The 18,311-nt window shown below is 37.9% G+C and overlaps 1 protein-coding gene across 10 annotated transcripts in view; it reads left to right on the forward strand.

Annotated features, from left to right (window-relative positions):
• Window positions 1–18,311, forward strand: part of INSC (INSC spindle orientation adaptor protein) — a 130,922-nt gene that overhangs the window by 78,305 nt on the left and 34,306 nt on the right. For all 10 annotated transcript variants that reach the window (XM_023928634.2, XM_023928633.2, XM_086895426.1 and 7 more), the window contains one exon: window positions 3,998–4,123. In XM_023928634.2, the coding sequence (XP_023784402.2) occupies window positions 3,998–4,123 (126 nt within the window). The remainder of the gene's footprint in view (window positions 1–3,997; window positions 4,124–18,311) is intronic.

Consider the following 18,311-nt stretch of genomic DNA (forward strand, 5'->3'; position numbering starts at 1 on the left):
TAGCAGAAGTGAAGTCTGACCTTTCATAAATCACTAAGCTAACATATTGCTAAAACCTGGGCATGTCACAGGTTTACAACTGAGGAAATGCATCCCCTTATGCAAAGAACCCTAAGTGGTCTTTGGCTGCCAATTTACAGCGGTGATTGCATCCCCTGTCCTGTGTCTCTGTGTGCCCCGTGCACTGGGAAATGTATTTGTTCAGACTGACCATTATCCTTCACACTCTGCACTGCCTCAGTTTCCTGCATCACTGACCAAGGGGGCAGAGGAACTGTAACAAACCAGAATTTCAAATGGGTGAAGAGCTCTGTTCAGACAAGAAACTGAACAGCACTGAGCCTTGCTTGCTTTGGAGGTTAACTTGCACCTTTCCAAAAGCTCCCAATATGAATAAAATACGTTTTTATTTCTTGATTGCAAACTTGTCATATTTCCAGTTTTTGAGCAGATAACACATGAAATGCTGCTCATGATGTAATTCAAGTTTCATTTGAGACAGGTTTCACAATCTCTGAAGTAGAAATAAGACAGGCACTGGCTTTCGTTCACTATGACAGTAAAAAATTCAGGGGGATTTCAAAACAGAAAATAAACAAAAAATTAGAAATTGTTCTCAGTCATTATAAGGGTGGAAAAGGATTGAAGTCATGCATAGATTTCAAAATCTTTTATAGAATCCATAGTTCCCTTGAGAGCTGTCATAGTATCTGTGATAAAAACTAGCCTGATTATTTGTTTACCGTGAAAGCAAAATTCAACAGATTTATCCATGTAACCTTGAAGTTTCACTCTCCATGACAAAGTGTGATCTTGTAGAGCACTGCTGTTAGGTTTTTTCCTGTCCCAAGCTATAAGTTACAACCCTAAAGCACACCAATCTCGGATGTGCCCAAAAAAACCCCAAAAAAACCAATTAATATTGTAATGCTACAATATTACAGGAGCTGGTCTCTCATTTTACATTTTGGTAAGGGTTTCAGTCTTCTCTCTCCTTCTCCCCCATCCCCTGCTAATATTTTACAGAAATTAAAAAAGTCTATCAAACGCTCTCCTCGATGCTGGAGCATCACCCATAATTTTATTCCACCTACAGGCATTCTTTAACACTTTCTTTTTTAGCATGTAACTTTGTAATCTGCTGTGAAAAAATCATGTTGCTGACTCACCCTGGAAGCCAGTAGTAGTTCTCACTAGCTGTCAGAGACATAAAACCTAAGGTCTCTAACAAAAATGAGTAGTAGCATGGACAAGATAAGAAAATCAGCATTACTTGGAGCAAACGGGTTATAAATAGATTTGGATTTGTAACACCTAGAAGAACTGGTAAAAATCTGTTTACAAGTTACAATAAATAGGTCATAGAGTGATAAAGAAAATAGTATTTTTTTTAAAAAAAAATCATTTTACTGATGATAGAGTCCAATACCAACTGTATTGAGCAGAGTGCCATGATAATAGGCTTGTAAAAGAAAAAGGAACAAAAATGAAGATATTCATACCTCATAATAGCCCCCTTGGAGAATACTTGACTATTGGAATTCCTTATTGTTGTACAGCAGATCACTTGTTCCAAGAGGATTCTAATGCACCTTGCCTTATTTTCTTTATATGCCAGTTTCTTTTCTAGCAAGTATTTTTGATGAAGATCTTTTTGGAGATAATCTGTCAAGATAATTATAAATGTTGTCAAAGCCTTGATGAGAATTTACTGCAGTTTGTGTCATTTCTGGCTGAAGCTGCAAAATATTCCACCTTAGAATTAGATGCCTTTTTGCTTCCCCTCTTTATTCATTATATTGTATTCCAGGTGATTTCATTATCTAAACCTAGCCCTTCTGAACAGCATTCCACAGAATTCCTGTTAATCCAATACAGGAGAGAAGTGGGTTGTCAAGCAGTAAAGCAAGAGTTCCTCTCTTCCTCTGAATGTTTACTCACTTGACCAATTTACGTATGTCCCTGTCAGATGGAATGGTTTGGCATCATTGCAAGAGATCCAGGGGATGAATCTTGTGAAAGGTGAATAAATTCTGAGAAATGCTCTGACCCCAGTGAGGGCACTAGTTTTGATGAGCCGTGAAATCAGGCTCAGTATTTTCCACCTGTCCAATATTTCACTTACAGATCTCTTGGTTCATTACTCATGGTCAATATTTTACAGCTTAGTAATGGCACATGGGGCACAAAATAAAGAGTACAGATCTCCTCCTGACAAATGCAGTGATAAATCACTTCCTGTCCATCAGAAGCAAAATCAGGGCATTTGGCATAGAAAAGGCTTGAAGCAAATGTGCCAACATCACTTAAACATTGCAAAATTTGTCCACAAACTTCTGTTTATTATGGCTAAAGCAGAGGATCAGATCACACCTGATTCAACTGAACTGTGGGAAAATTCAAATTGATAATGTATTTTTAAAAAAATAAAACACAAAAAAGCTACTTTTTCTTGGAAATGACAGTGCAACAGCTTTTTTCCTATCTTTTTGACAGATAATTTAATTACTGCTGGGTGAAAGAGCAGTATCCTTTTGTGGAAGGAAAGATACGACTGAAACTTTTTTGTTAGTGTACTGTCTCTTTTTTAGTTTAAAGGCTCAGAAATATCTTTCTATAGCATTAGGCTATATATAGCAGTACTAGGTATAAAATAACAGACACATGAACACTTCTTACAATTCCAGAAATAAGTTTTACTCCTAACTATCTTAAGTGAGCCTATAGTTTTAACTGATGCCACAGAAATTCCATATACTTGTACAAAAATATAATCTAAAACTTCTATCTGGAACATATGTTGAAGAGTTAATTTTGTCTAATTTTATAGGACTTGGTATAATTTTTTTGATAGACTGAACAGAAAGTTTTGCTTCATCTATTATCCTCTACTGTATTCAAGCAGAACTAGTACAAAAATATAGAATTCTGAAAATAAGTAAAGTCTGAATTGTAGCCCAGAGGTTTCAAGTCAGTATAACCTGTGGAGATTTCAAATAATGGTTGAGGAAAAAATAGATTATTTCTGTGAATCTAAAAATACTTTTAAACAGCATGTACTGAAACAGGCTTAGAAAAAGGGTGTGCTTTTCACTTGCTCCACGATTTCAACTATTTTTAATTAATGCTGTAATCTGAACACTTTAGTCTGAGATCTTTCATCTATCATCAGTCTCTTAATGTCATTCATCCTCATCATATGTCTGATTCTACATCATAAAAGGCATATGTAGTCTAGCAGGTAGCATAACATTTTGAAATGAAAAAAGAATTTTTAAAACACAATCACACAGAGTGCAACGTTGCTGGTATTTATTAATATTTTTACATTTGTTATATAAAATTTACTAAAACATATCTTTACAAGCTGTGCTGGAAATTAATTAAGGATAGCTACTCTAATAGGTACTCAAGTCTTTGTCACTGTAGTATTTATAGAAAAACTTTTAGGAATGCAAATTTCATTTATTAGAGGATAAAGATTTGGTTGTATCTGTTTAGAATTTGACACCCATTTCCACCTTATTTTCAGTACCTCTTCAAACATATGACCTTCCTGCTCATAACTTTAGCATCAAGTACATTTTGTGTGGAGCTCAGAAATGTAGAGTAATAGGAAATACATGGTAACAAAAATCCATTTTATAATGGATAACATGGCTGAAGGATCAGTTAAATCCCACTCTAATTGCCACCTATTGATGGTTCTTTGTAATTTTTGCAGAAATGTCAGGTTTAATTTAAACAGAACTTGTAACTGGTAGAAGTCAATCACTTAAGCACACCTCCTGCTGAGGTTGTATTACTTTTTCATCACTTAGTGTACAAGCATTAATCCACTTGAGTTCTCTGTGTGAGCTTAGCACCTCTTTGTTGATGTAGTTACAACAGCTATTTTGGATAAACTACTAAAAAAATCTGCTCCCCATCCCAATCTTGATTAAGTACAAAGGAAACCTCTAGTACTACTTTCCTAATTGCTGTTTTTCTCCTGCAGGAAGGAGGTGTCCTTGCTCTCTTTAAGATCTGTCGCCAGGATTGTTTCAGGTGCCTTTATCCCCAGACCCTGAGAACATTGGCTTCAGTTTGCTGTGTAGAGGAAGGGATGCACCAGCTGGAAAAGGTAGGCACTTCAGGATTCCTTACTGACCATCTCACAAAATAGAGAAGCCCTGTCATTAATGTCTTCCAGAAACTGATAATTTGATGGTGTTTTATACTGTGTTCCATACTATGCTCACCTTTTCTCTGCTGTACACTTCTTCAGTCTTCAAAAAATTAGACCCAGCAATATCATTATCCTATTATCCATGTACAAATAAGCTTTATCAGTGGGGATAATTTTGTAAAACAGGTAAACATGTTAGTGATTACATCAAAAAAGGAGAACAAACTAGAGACATTATATTTTCTGGACTCTCTAAAGTGTTTAGAAACTCCACTGTTTCAAATTGTCCTTTTAAAGACAAAAGGCTTTACACTTCTTTAAATCTTTTCCTGATAGTCTGATAGGGCTCCTGCTTCTGGCAATGTTGCAGCTTGTCAGAGTTGTAGTTGCACAGAAAGAAGTGGGACAGATACAGTCATTAGTCAATCAAAAAATGTGTCTGCTAATCAGTAATAGCTTTCATAACAGCCACTTTTAACTGTGATGGCCAACATCAAAACATTATCCAGATAAAATTATATCAGCTTCTTAGGCTCCTTTCTCACATTCACTATGTACTTCTATGTTTTGGAAAAAAAAAAAAACATTTCTGATCACTAAATCATGATCTCATCCTTTGTATTTCATAAAACAGTCATCTTCCTCAGCTGAATAATGGCCTCTTCAAGTTAATGATAAATGATTTCACTGCCTCTTTACATTGACGTGTCTTGTAATTTACTGCCCCAAATTCAAGCAAACTGTGACAGAACACCTGCAGCAAAAAGCAAGTCTCTGAGTTTACAGTAAATGAAGATGACTTAAATTTTTTTTGACATAATGCTGCTTCAGACTGACACCAGAATCAGTCTAAAAGGATCTTTCATTATGTCCACTATAATGGTGGAGTTAATAGAGTTAGAAATGAAAAAGATTGATTAAAGTCACCCAGTCCAATTCCTGGCAGCGTCAACATGTGTTTAACGTGGCCCATATCAGAGCTGATGGAACAGGAGTCCCAGGGAAAGCCAACAATCTCAAGCTCACATTTTTTTAATCTGCTTTAATGTTGGCCCCAAGTAAAATTGTTCAGAGTAAAGTTGATCACAATCAGGATTGGAGCGAGATTTAAAGGACTTTTAAATTAATTCCCTACATTCAAGGTATTTCAGTTCTTAAATCATCATCTTCAAATATGAATAGTTTTTTTCTTTCAAAATTTGAAGTACTCTTCCAAAGAGCACAAAAGAGAGTTAAAAGTATCAGCAATCTTATAATTACAAAAGTTATCATAGGACTTCTTATCTGGCAAAAAGGGTGTCTTCTTTTATCCAATGAAGTATCTGTGTGGTGGTGAATAATTTAATTTCTCTAATATGAATATCATTATGCCACCTAGTGCATTAAAGTATCAGTGCAATTTGAACCGAGTTTTTAATGACAGAAACTTCATTTAAAAAAACCCAAACCTGGTTACCAAGATTCAGATTAGGCAAATCAAGACTAAAAAAAAATAAAATAAAATCTATGACAGCACACCCCCCGGTATTTTTCAATTAGATTGCACAGCCATTGCAGTGTTTAAAAAACCATTTATAAGAGAGTAGCAAGAGCTATAATTTCTTATGAAACACTTATCTGAGAGGTGAACTAAAAGGGGGTGGTACACTTTCTGCAGTAATTGCAGTGCTTAATTACAAAAGACATCAGGAATATTGTTTATTTTTCCAATGCTCTTTGATCTTGCCAATTCAGTGCTCATTTCTAAAGAGGTAGAAAATTACCTATTTTAATAAAAATAATTGCTTTCAATTTTTAAAAAAAATCTATTCTTGTTCTTCCCAGCCACACATATATAAATATATCACGCTGGAAAAAGCCATTTTCACCTTTTTATCAGCTTGATAAACAAGCTGATCTTTGCTATAATTGCAGTGATAAGGTAGTTGTTGCAATGATTAGCTCTTCCTCTTCTAGGTGAATCTAGTTGGGTCTGTGTACAATGATATAAAATTTGAGTTTGGGACAATTATTTCACTTGCAAGTACTTTACTGAATTTTGATAATATACTGGTACTCTTTGGTGTACATTGAAGTGCAGAGCTCCAGGAATTGAAGAGTGACGAATTAGATAATTAAAATAGAAAAATGGTGAAGAAATAGTCTCATTCTGTGCCTGAGGACTGCATAAGTAGATGTTCTCTGTAAACTGTGCACAACAAGTGGTAATTTTGGTTCTTCTAGCTGCTTCAAGCTGCTTGTGGGTGTCTGGTTGTTTGATACACTTTAATTTTGTAATCCACTGTGACACCAGCAGTTTTGAGATCATTATTTGCTCTGAGCTTTCTGACCAGTCCTACTTCAAAGTGGAGTGGAGACACCCTGGAAAAGCAACCAGGACATATTCCTATAGATGTTTGTCCCTGTACCCAAGAGAGCTTTGTCATCTGTGTCTTGTGGTACTGAAGCATTTTTAGGGGAAAGCTCACTGCACCAGAAAAGTTGGTTATTCTTGTTCTGGGCATTTCAGAGTTTATACAGACAGATACAATAAATAATATAGGTAATTTGGAATAGAGAAAATAGATAAAATCCCTAAACCCCAAACTGAAAGGAGTTTGTGAGGGTTGAGCATGACAGAAACTGAAGAGCAAGTTTAGTGCTGCACATGCAGACAGACCTGGTGGTGTGTCCTGCTCTGAGGTTTAGGACACAAATACAGGGGGGTAATGGGAGATTGGTTCTCAAGATTTGTTGAGGGTTCTGAAGAGAAGAATATCTGAACATTCATGAATGTGTTTTGCAAACTTAATTCACCTCAATGTAACAAGAAGAGTTGGAGACACAGAATTGGGATAGATTATTGTATCAACTTAGTGACACCTAAGGTTCATAAAAAGTAAAAATTGTGATCTTGTTGATGAACTTCTTGCAAATTGCATTGGGAATGACTGTACTTCAAGTGATGCTTTCATTATGAAGACACACACACAAAATATAACACATACGGTCTTCAACATGGAGCAAGCTTGCCTGGAAATAGGGCTTGTGCTTTAATAGATTTTATTTTTCTCTAAAGCAATTCTTCAGGCCTTACCCCTCTGAGCATACATTAGGTCCTTGTTTTGCAGAGCTGTCTGAACAAAGTGTCTCCCATACATTTGGTGACATGCAGCCTCATTAAAGTCTAAAAACTGTGGCAGTTTCTCTGCCTCAGGGCTGTCTGTACAAAAGTTGGTGGTGGTGGTGCTAAAAGGCATGGCTTTCCAATTTTTACCCTACTGAAGCTCAGTTATGTGGTCTTCCCTTAGGCTTCTGTGGCAATAAACATCCTGCTGCAATAAAAGAACTGCAGAGCTGGTTCAGAAGCAAATAGAAAACAGTGCAATGCACTGCATTTTTTTACTGCGCATGTGAAATGTTATCACATTAAAAAATGAAGCTTAGGTGGGACCTAGACCAAGGGTCAACTGCAACAAAAACAGGATGATTATACAAACAGCCAGCTGCCTAAATCTTAACAGTGTGCTGAGTATGGTTACTTACATTGTTTAAACCACTCCAGAAAGCAAGACACCTGGAATCAGCTCATTAAGAGGAGATAATCCAGAAACACTGGTGACAACAGCTGTTACTTTCATTAGTAAAACCTCTTTAACAAATGACACAGCTTTTATCACTGTGCTTTAAGCGAAGTTTCCCAGAAATAGATTACAAATTACTTTGAATTCTTCATTTAAAGCACACTAAATCAGATTACCTCCAGAACAAGAAGGGTAAAGAAAGTATGAAGTGCAATTATTTGTGGCTGAGAAACTAAAATCTATTATTCACTGTGAACCCAGTCTGAGTTTAGAAAAACCATATTCTTATACATCTGTAATAACATCTGTATGATGGTAATGCTCTCTGTCCATGATACAGCTGAAAAAACTACTATTTCTGGGGAAAGAAGTAAAATGTATATTACAGAACCTCCTACTACAACTTATTTATAGTTTTTGAGGTGAATGTGTGTGGATTACTTATTTCAGCTCTAACCACTTTGAACTTTCAGTTTCAAACATCAGTTAAAATCATGGAGTAACTTTGTCTCAGGTGAAGTCTCAGCTACTGAAACCACTGAAGTCCATGTGACTGCATGGACTGAGACAGAAATGGGAACTCTCTGTTAGGAGGAAATTCTCACTGTGAGAGTGGTAGAGCACCAGAACAGATCTCCCAGGGAAGCTGTGGATGTCGAATCCCTGGAAGTGTTCAAAGCTAGATTGGATGAGGCTTTGAGCAGCCTGGTCTAATTGAAGATGTTCCTGCCTATGGCAGGGAGATTGGAAGTAGATGATCTTTAAAATCCCTTCCAAACCAAACTATTCTATGAACTATGGAGTGGGCTTTGATCATGAGAGCTTGGATGGTATGAAGGTAAAGTCACTAATTTGAAAGGCTGAATGTAAATGTTAGCTGGTGGCCCATGGATTTCACTGAATGCTCCACAATGGTGAATATTTTAATTTTCATAGTACCTGGTTGGCAGTGGGAGTAACTTTGTACAATGCAAGAGATGGAAAATTTTCCTGATCTGAAGGAATTATATAGCTTCCTTCATATTTCATTATTCCAAATGCAAAATGTCAAGGGATATTATTAAGAATACTCTTCTAGAAGAGGTGTGTGAGACTGCCAGTTTAGGTAGGAGAAACCCTCAGGTTGCTACATTTAAAAGCATGTCTGCAGGTTGTTTCCTTCTTTTAGGAAGTGCAAATTTTCTGAAAAACAGGGAAATGTTGATTTTTATTGTGGCAAATGGTGGCTTATTTATAGGATTTCCAACAATGAGAAAATTTCAGAAAGGGTCTAGCTCTGCCTCAGCCTGTTAGCCCTTAATTCTCCTCAGAGGAGAGCTTTGTGTTACTTAGTTGTGTTTATTTGCTTCTTAGTTGAAAAATTATCATGGCCTATTTTATTCATTTCAGAACAAGGATTAGGTGGTCTCAAAGATGATAAAAATGGCATGGTTATTTTATTCTAAAATGAGTTCAAGAATGCAAATGATTAAGATTAAAAAAAAAAAATTAAAAATGGTCATAATTTTCAAAGTTTAGTTTTAATATGTGGAGAGTCAAATTTCATGTTATTCTGTTTTCTGAGTGAGACAGGATAAAGCTGGGTAATAACAACAAAATACAGGACTCTTAGAAGCCATTAGACAGTGTCAAGTTGTCAAGGAGCCCTTACCTCTTTACCACAAAAAACAGGTAACATGCAATGTTACAGCCCTTTCTGAATTTTTCACAGGCCATGTTGGCAAACACATTCTTAAGGCTGTTTTATAAAGAGGAATACCATTCTTTTATGTTCCCTAAAGCAGTGCTTGTTTACAGGAGAAACTTGTGAAGATTCATGCTTGGGAGGAGCCTGGAAACTCACTTTCTGCATGCTCAAAACCACAGAGCACTGGCTGGCGTGCTGAAAACATGTGAAATGATTTAGGTGGATAGGGTTCAAGTGATGCATTGGTTTTGCAGACCTTTGGCTGGAAAATCAACTCTTCTGGTCTGCATAATTCACTTATTCTCATCCTGGAACACTCTTTTGGCTCATCTTCCATGGCTGTTTGTAGCCAGGCTTTGAAATCATACTTGTGAAGTTACAAACAGCAAGTAGGGATGGATAAAGAGGTTTCTGAATTTTGAGAGAGAAGGATAACCTTTTAAAGTCTAATTCTGGCATCTTTTGACACACAGAGCACAGCACACTGAAAGTTGGTGCCATGGGTAGCTGGAGCTGGGAACTGTCCCACTGCTCAGTGAGTAATTGTGGAACTCACATGAGAATGAAGAGCAATGAGAAAGAAATATGAGTCAAACTTAAGGAATAGCAGTAGGGACAACAAATTGAAGCAGCTTCTCACATAGCCTTTTAGATAGCCAGGCATATCTGTTTCAGTAGCTGAGTTTGTGGCACAATTAGATAATGTAAACTTCTACGCTTGCAGCTCTTTAATTTACTGGACACTTCTTCTGAGTAAGGCTGTTTAATTAATTGGCAGTGAAAAATGTGCTGTGTTTGGCAAATTACATTTCTGTCAGAGCCCCTGCAAGATTCATTAAATCATATCTGAGAGTGCAGGAGCTGCACTCAAGTGCTGGCTTCGTGTGTATTAGGTGGTTCAAGTTTTACCTCTGACTACACATCTACATGTACAAAATTAGTAAATGTAGCCTCTTTCAGCACCTTCCCAGGCAAGAGCAGCAAGAATTCTTATGTCTCTGCAGAATCTGAGCTTCTTAGATGCAACAGCCTGCAGATCTAAGGCAAAATAAGGAAGTCATGGAAGTGATATTTGTGAATACTCAAAAACAGTGTGAAAAGAGGTTTAAGAAACCCCATCCCTCCCCCCAAAAACCTCACAACAATAACAACAAAAGAAAAAACCCAAAACCAACTGGGAGCCAATCTTTGAAGTAGCATTTGATTTGTTGAAAACCTTCTGCAGTTACACAGCAGATTAAAATTTGTTCACTTTATGGTAGTACCCATTTCATCATGCAAAAAGGAAAGCAAAGAGGTTTTTTATGCCTCATTCAAGAGATGTAGAATTGAATAAAGACAGACAAGTTGGTGCAGGATTATGGTACATTGCCAGATCTCCATAGGAGAAAAGTAGACACAAACTGCTTTGGCTGAGGTCATGGCCATTTCAATTCTGTTAAAATGCCTAATGGAATTGTAGTGGTTGTGTTGCTGTAGTCCTGATGCTCTAAAGAGATATGTATCTGTTGATCTGATAAAAGATATTACCTCTCCTTACAAACCTTGTGTCACTTAAATCATATTATAAATTTTAAAAGAGGGAGAAAGGAAGTGTAGGACTAAAGATAAACATTTTGATAATACTGGTGAAGGAGGTCAATGTGAGACTTGGCTAAGGAGTTGGTGAATACCTGCCTTGGGCTTTGAAGGACACAGATTCTCTTGTTTATCAGCAGATCCTCATTTAGATATCTGGCCATGCCCAGATTCTGCAAACATATAAATGTGCACTCAGCCTTAAACATCTGAGTAATTTAATTGAAAAAAACAAGAGAACCACTACCTGCTAAAAATGTCAGCAGACGTGCACATCTGTTGGTCTGTTCATGACTGAGATTTCTGATGGCAATAAATTTTATCAAGTAAATATTAATTTGTTGACTGCTGAACACAGTTCTGTGGCACAAAGAAAAGCTTTTAGAGTTAAATAGGTAAAAGATCTTTTTGGTAAACTTTGCCTTTTCAATGGAGTGCAACAGGCAATCTATGAATTGACACAAAAATCTAACTGTAAGTTGTTAACATCTGTTAACAATTTATGGATAGATTTGTATGTCAGTTCAAAGTAAGCTCTCTTCTAACCTAACAATGAATACTTAAAGTCCTCTGCCTGTAGTGTGAGTCCTTCCACATCACCCACAGATTTAGGCTTTGTGAGGTTTGTCCTGTACTTAGAGCAGTATATTGCTTAGTCATGGATCTGTGATAATGTGTCCACATGCAAAAAATTCATAGCAGTCAAAGCAGCCCTCTTTTATTTGTTTTATTTTTTTCATGTTTCAGCAAGATCTGATAAGAAGAAGGCATTGCAGTGGCATTCAGGTATTATCACTGATGGGCTGGGAGTAAATCTTGCCACTGTTATACTTCTTTCATGGCTCCAGAGCAGTGTTCAGCAAGTGAGAGCTGATTAAATGAGGTGTACTTTGGCATTTGGTTTCCATATGGGATGTAGTTACTAAAGGAGGAACAACAACTATCCTTATCTATCTCTCAGCTCTGCCTTCTTATACGCCTTCATTTTCTTAATTGAGATGCAGGAGAGACTCTACAGATCTTTTTTTTTTCTTCTTGTTTCAAAAAGATAAATTTCACTGAAATATATTTTAAAAGCTGAAAGGGAAAGTCCCCAGGCTTTGCCAGGTTACTGAGGTGTACACTTCAAATGGCAAGATCAACTTGGAGCAGTGCCTGTGGATTGCCATTCCCTCCAACTTCATTTCAAAAATTTGGACTGGTGCCAGGTTACTGCTCTGCACTTGTTTGGCTCCCATATAATTTACACATGGTTTTTGCAGTCTGTTCTGTTAGTATTTTATGCTATCTATTGATTTTATATTTCGCTAAGTATTTTATTCCAAGCACTCCAAATAGCTCCAGATTTATGTTTAAAAAGTCAGGGTGTTAAGAGAATTTTATAAAAGAAAAATAATTTGGAAATCACCAGATGATGGTATTTCTGTAACAATTGAAAGTATTACCTCAAGTGATGACAATGATCACGGTGGCGAATAATCCACGAATGACGTCCGAAGGAACAGAAGCCAGCACATCAAATACCAGGTGGGTTTTCCCTACCTAATAATAATCATCATCATCTATCAAGCAAATTTAATTTTAAGATGAAAGAAACAGCTTACTCAGCTCCTAAAATGAAGGCAGAGATTAATGAGAATCAATTGAAGCATTTAAAAAGAGTGCAAGCAGAGAGCTCTTTTGGACCTCAAATATTCCCCTTGTCCCTGACAGAGGCAAGAAAACTGGAAAGAGATGGTTTTACAGAAAGACCTAACAGATGAGTAACTTTGATAATTCTTTTCTCCTCACTCAGCAGGAAACTGTTGCATGTCATATCTGCATTCATAGCCAGATGTAAACACATGTACCAGGTGTGTTTAGGTTGCACTTTCTAAATAGCTTAGCTGTAGCCATGATAAAGGAGAGATAGGAGTTAAAATGCTTATAAAAGGAGACAAATACAAGTAGATCATTCCCCTCTATAAAAATCTCTGTTAATAATAATAAGTTGTGCTGATCTAACCAATCCATCCTGTTGCAGATTTTATGACTCAGTATTGCAGATGAATTTTCTGGATCATAGAAAAGTCCAAAGAGTTTACAGCTCAGAGGTTCCCTTTCTTATTTGGTTGTTCCTTGAGCTCACCTAAAACCTCCCTGGTTTCTGAGACCTCTGCAGGAAGGAGAGAAGGTACCTTCCTGCAGAGACCTGGTGACACATCAGGGATTTAAATGCCTCTGGAGCCTGAGGATTCACTACCAGCATTATTTTTCCTTCTATTCCTTCTCTCATGTTTATTTTCCCACCTTAATTAACTATCACTCTTAGAGTTTTCTAGTGCTCTGTATGGCTTCTTGTGCATCTATTCCTGCTTCCATAACATTGATTTTCAAAAAATGTTAATACACATTTAATTTTGAAGAACTGAATTCTCAGATGCACATTACCAAAAAAGCAAAAGGAGAAAATCCTTTCTTCATTCATCTAACTGCAGCTATGGGATTCCTTACTAATATAAAAGTCTACTTCTACAGAAGTACCGAATGACCAAAACTCTCAAAAATAGAGAATTATTTCTCCTGGTTCCAGGTGACTTATATTTTTTTTCTTTAGGTCATGCCAGTTGGAAACAAATAGCTTTGTATGTTCATAAATGAGCTGATCTCAGTCATACATGAGTGTAACATGATGGAGGCTGTTAGACAAAGTGACTGGCTTACTTGGTCTGGAAATAGATACTGGTCATGTATTGGGTTACAGGACCCGAGAGCACTACAGAAAATTGGTTTTCATCACAAGAGCACCCATGCTCTGCATCAACTTCTCATCTTGACTGTTGCTAGAGGACACAAAGTATTGGGTGAAGTTCCCAGCAAGAACACCACATGCAACCAGTTTTCCTGTGGCTGAAAATCTTCTATTCAGGGTTTTTTCAACCCTTATATAGTTTTTTCCATCCAGGTTACCCTGACTGGTAGAAGGAACAGCACCCCCTTTGGTCCCATTGGTGGGACCAGAGAAAACACACCAACGACATCTGTTCGGTATTGTTTTGAGAAATACTATCTGTTTACAGTAACTAAATTCTGGAGAGAAACTACTCCCAGGAACTTTTCCCCTGGGAACAGATGAGCCCCCAACAGGCCAAAACTGCTCTTAGGCTCAGAAATCCTGTCTACACTTGACCACTTCCTTGTGCTTGCTTTTTGGTACTAGCAAAACACATAAACTTCAGCTCAAATTCAGCTTACAACTTGGCTCTTTTCCAAAGCCACTTTTGCCATTCTTGTACTCCCATGAGTGCTACTACCCTTCCTCCAGTTCAACGTGGTGCTAACAAGCCCTTGCATCCCAGCACTTGCCAGGGTTCACACTTAGGCAGGGAGGCTCTAAGAGTCCTGCTATGACATAATTCAGTCCATCTGTAAGCTGGGAATCTTTTCTAGCTTACAGATACTAAGGAACCTTTGCAAGTCAGGTCCAAGAAGGGCTCCCAAAATGAGAAATATCTGGATTTTATTACAAGAGGAAAATCCACAAGTTTCTATTTTGCAAATTTTAATTTTATACAGTTGCTTGTGGTTTTTGTTTGGCTTCACACAATATTTGCCAAAATTACAGTCAAAATATTTGGTCAAACCCTCTTTTCTCCTTCCTCATCTCCAGTACCTATCACTGCAAGAAAGTCAGAAAACTCTTTTAGAAAACAGGGAAAAAATACATGCAGGAAATTTTTATAATACCAGCTTTCTCCAGTTCTAGCCCTGGTAGCTATTAAGCATTCTACCAGTAGGTTTGCTCGGTTTAAATGAGTGCTTAGCAGTTTAACCTTTACCCCTCAAACAGCATTATAGAAACAAAAAACTCAGGGTTTTCCTGGTGGTAATATTTTGACTCTGCTACATGGGCCAAAGACCAGCCCTAAATGGAGGTGACTGTTTTCCCAGAGGCAGCTGTAAAAAAGAAACAGAGGAAATCAAACCCAGCGTTATCCAGCTGGCTAATTAGATGAAACCTGGTATCCTTTCCTTGTGAAGTACATTTGAAGCCAGGGCTGGCATTACTCAGGTGAAGTGTCTTGCATGTGCTCCTAACAAACCAAAGGAAGCTAATTGTGTGAAATTTTTCTTACTTCAGGTTTGTAATAAGCTCAGAGCTACTATGTGGCTAGACTCAAACTCACCCATGATATGTAGGAGTCTCCACGTATTTCTTAAAATAAGGGAAGGTTAAGCAGTAATTAATGGCAGATGATGTAGAGATGTGTTTGTGTGTCACAGCAAGGGGACTTTTTTGCTTAGGTTTGTTTGCAGGAAACCACTTAGGCCTGGCACACTGCCTGATTTACACTAAAACTTTCATGTTTCATAAAGCATCTTTGAAAACACTTAAAGAGCTGTTGGAAAAACAACCTCTTCTGGTAAAGATAATAATCCTGTTAGATAAACATCTAACAGCATTGCTTGTATATTTACCTGACCTGTACCTTTCTTCTCTTGCCTATTATTAAGTTCCCAGACAGTAGCTCTTTCACTGACTGTTCCTTCCCTGTCTCGAGCTTTTCCTTTCTGAGGGCTTTCAGTTCGTTCTTTTGCAGTCCCTGGGAATGGGTGAGCAAGCTTTTGCATGGATCAGGGCATACTCCTATGTTTATCTGACAAGGATCTTCAGCTGAGATGGAGAAGGAATCCTTATGGGACCAGCAGGTTGAATTAAGAAGACAGAAGCCTTTTCAGTTTTGTAGGAACTCATCTTTGTCACTTTGTTCTCACAAAGAAGGTGTGGAACAGTTTTCACAGTAACTTAAATTAGCCAAGGACCAGTCCAGCCTGACCAACCTAATGGCTTCAGTGATGGAGTGACTACACTGGTGGACAAGGGAAGATCCACTGGTATCATTTATCTGGACTTCTGTAAGACTTTTGACATAATGTTCCATACTGAGAATCCTGTCACGCTGGACATGTATGCACTTCCTTTATACTTCATATATAACTGACAGAATATCTTATTTTCTGTCACCACTTTTTATTTGAAACTAACTGTTCATTTAAAGCTCAAGAAAATAATATTGAAGGAAGATATAAAGCAGTACTGGTCCAGAGATGGGCTCTTGAAGGACCCCACTCATCACTGCTCTCCATCTGGACACTGAGGAGTTGACTACTACTTTCTGGTTCTGACAATCCAGCCAACACATCATCCCAAAAACAGTCTGTGTCTAATCTCAAGCCTGCTGGTGTAACCAGTGTTTCTTTCTAGCTTCTGTTGTGTCTCCATAATGACACACTTGTGAATCTCTACCAGAGTCCAAATGTCTTCTTGTTTGTCATTTAAAAATGGGCTTAGCTGGATTGCAAAAAATGGGCATTTCTGGCACAAACACTTCAGAAAATTGGATTTGGAAGGGAGGCTAAAGTCTTCTCTTACATACATCCCACAAAGACTTGTTGGCACTCAATAGGGGATCTATAACACCTACCACTGAAGAAGTTGATTTTTCCTATTCAATGTGCCATGAAATTCTGTGATGTCATTACTACAGTGGTATCTGACAGTAGAGCAGGAAGTGTCTTACTAGTTTTACTGGTCCCTATACTGTTCTTAGTTACAGCAGAGACATCAATACACCAGCTAAAGGTGCTCCCTCTGTCCCTCAGGGCTTCATATCCTTTCTTCCCACCTCTATGTACATCCATGCTTTGTAAGGAAATGAGCATCTTCTACACATATCTTGAGTTTTCAAAGAAGCCCCTCGAAGGAGAGTTTGTGACAGGCTCAGTCTGAGTGAAGGCAGTGCAGAGCTGGATGCTCACGAAGCTGAGCCCAATGCCACTGGAGAGACTGTGTCACGTAAAGATGTACAGCAAGAGCCATGAAAGATCTACCTGTGTTGACATAATTTCCTGGTCACTCTATTGTCTGTTAATTCTCAGCTTTACTGACCAGAGTCCCTGATTAACTATGGCTTATAAAATAAGGGAAGGAAACTAAACATAAAAAAAAAAAGGCATATCAAACCCTTAAAAATAAGTAAAATTAGAAAGCTATGCTGGGATTAAAGCCTTCTAAAACCCTGACAATAGCCCAGAAGAATTCTGAAGGCAGAAAAAGTCCCCTTGGGAAAGTATTTCTGGTGTCCATGCACAGGCAGTTTCCTGAGCTTTTGGTGAGGTAGGGAAGACCATAAACACCCTAATTCCTGGAAGCTGGACTGAGCCCTTCTACCCAGAAATTTTTAGTTCAGCTGTTAATAGAAAGACAGGTATTTCTCAGTTTTTGATAGCACAAATTAGTTTATAAACCTGAATTTCTTTCCATCTGTGACCTTTCTTTTATGTCATCATGCGTATGCCTGATAGACACACATCAGTTTAGAGCACAGGTAGATAGCTCTTTTGTCCTGTTGCTGTTTCTAACATGATTCAGTAAGTAGGCATAATGGAGGCAACTTCATGGGTGATGGTGACTCCTACAGAGTTTGCCATGTCTGCTGAGTAGCAGCTGGAATGCTGAGAAGAGCACTAAAGCAGAGCTGGTCTAATAGAGTGAAATTCTGCCTCTGACCCAGTCTTCTTTTGCAAATGGTTCTCTTTTCTGCCCTGGGTGAATTTTCTTTAACTTATTCATTTCCCTTGCCAAATGAATAGCTGTTTCTCCTTAGCTCCAAGCAGCCACTTTTGAGTCTCCAGCAATGCAGGAATGTCCAGGCTGTGGGGCACAGGTCTTACCTGTTGCCTCCAGACCTGCACCACAGATCTGTTTAGCTGCTACTGACAATGATTTAGTTGGCTTTGAACAACTGTGGGTCAGATTAAGATTCAGTCTACTTGCTGTTTGCTTTTATTGATTCTCCTGCTTTATTGCATGGTTTTGTTTTCTCTTGCTGCTTTATCTTCAGGCCTTAGAAATGTCTACACTGCCAGACTAAAGCTTACATGTCCTTTTTTTGCCCATCTCTGTGATAATATAAACAATATTGGGCAGAGTCGATCAAGCTTCTGTTTGCAGTAAACCCTGTGTCAGAATATAGCAGATTTCAAGGAAGTATTTTGGATCTCTGCTAGAAAAGGCTGAGATCCTTCCAAAGGCCAGTGACTATAGATGTTTCTGTACTTATAAGTGTCACTGTCTATGAGTGTTGAGAGGAGTGAGAGGAAGGACCAAGTTACAAAAGTAGACTTAATAAACATTGAGACACTGCTTTCCCCATCTTCAGCAGCTTCAAACAATTGTGGTTATGTCAGCTTTGCCAAATGAGGAGGATAACAAATCATTCCAGGATGGAAGGCTGGCATGAAAATCTCCTTCTAGCAGTATTTTGCCTGGAAG

Source organism: Cyanistes caeruleus, chromosome 6 (genome assembly GCF_971803275.1).
Source record: "Cyanistes caeruleus chromosome 6, bCyaCae1.hap1.1, whole genome shotgun sequence".
Classification (NCBI taxonomy): domain Eukaryota; kingdom Metazoa; phylum Chordata; class Aves; order Passeriformes; family Paridae; genus Cyanistes; species Cyanistes caeruleus.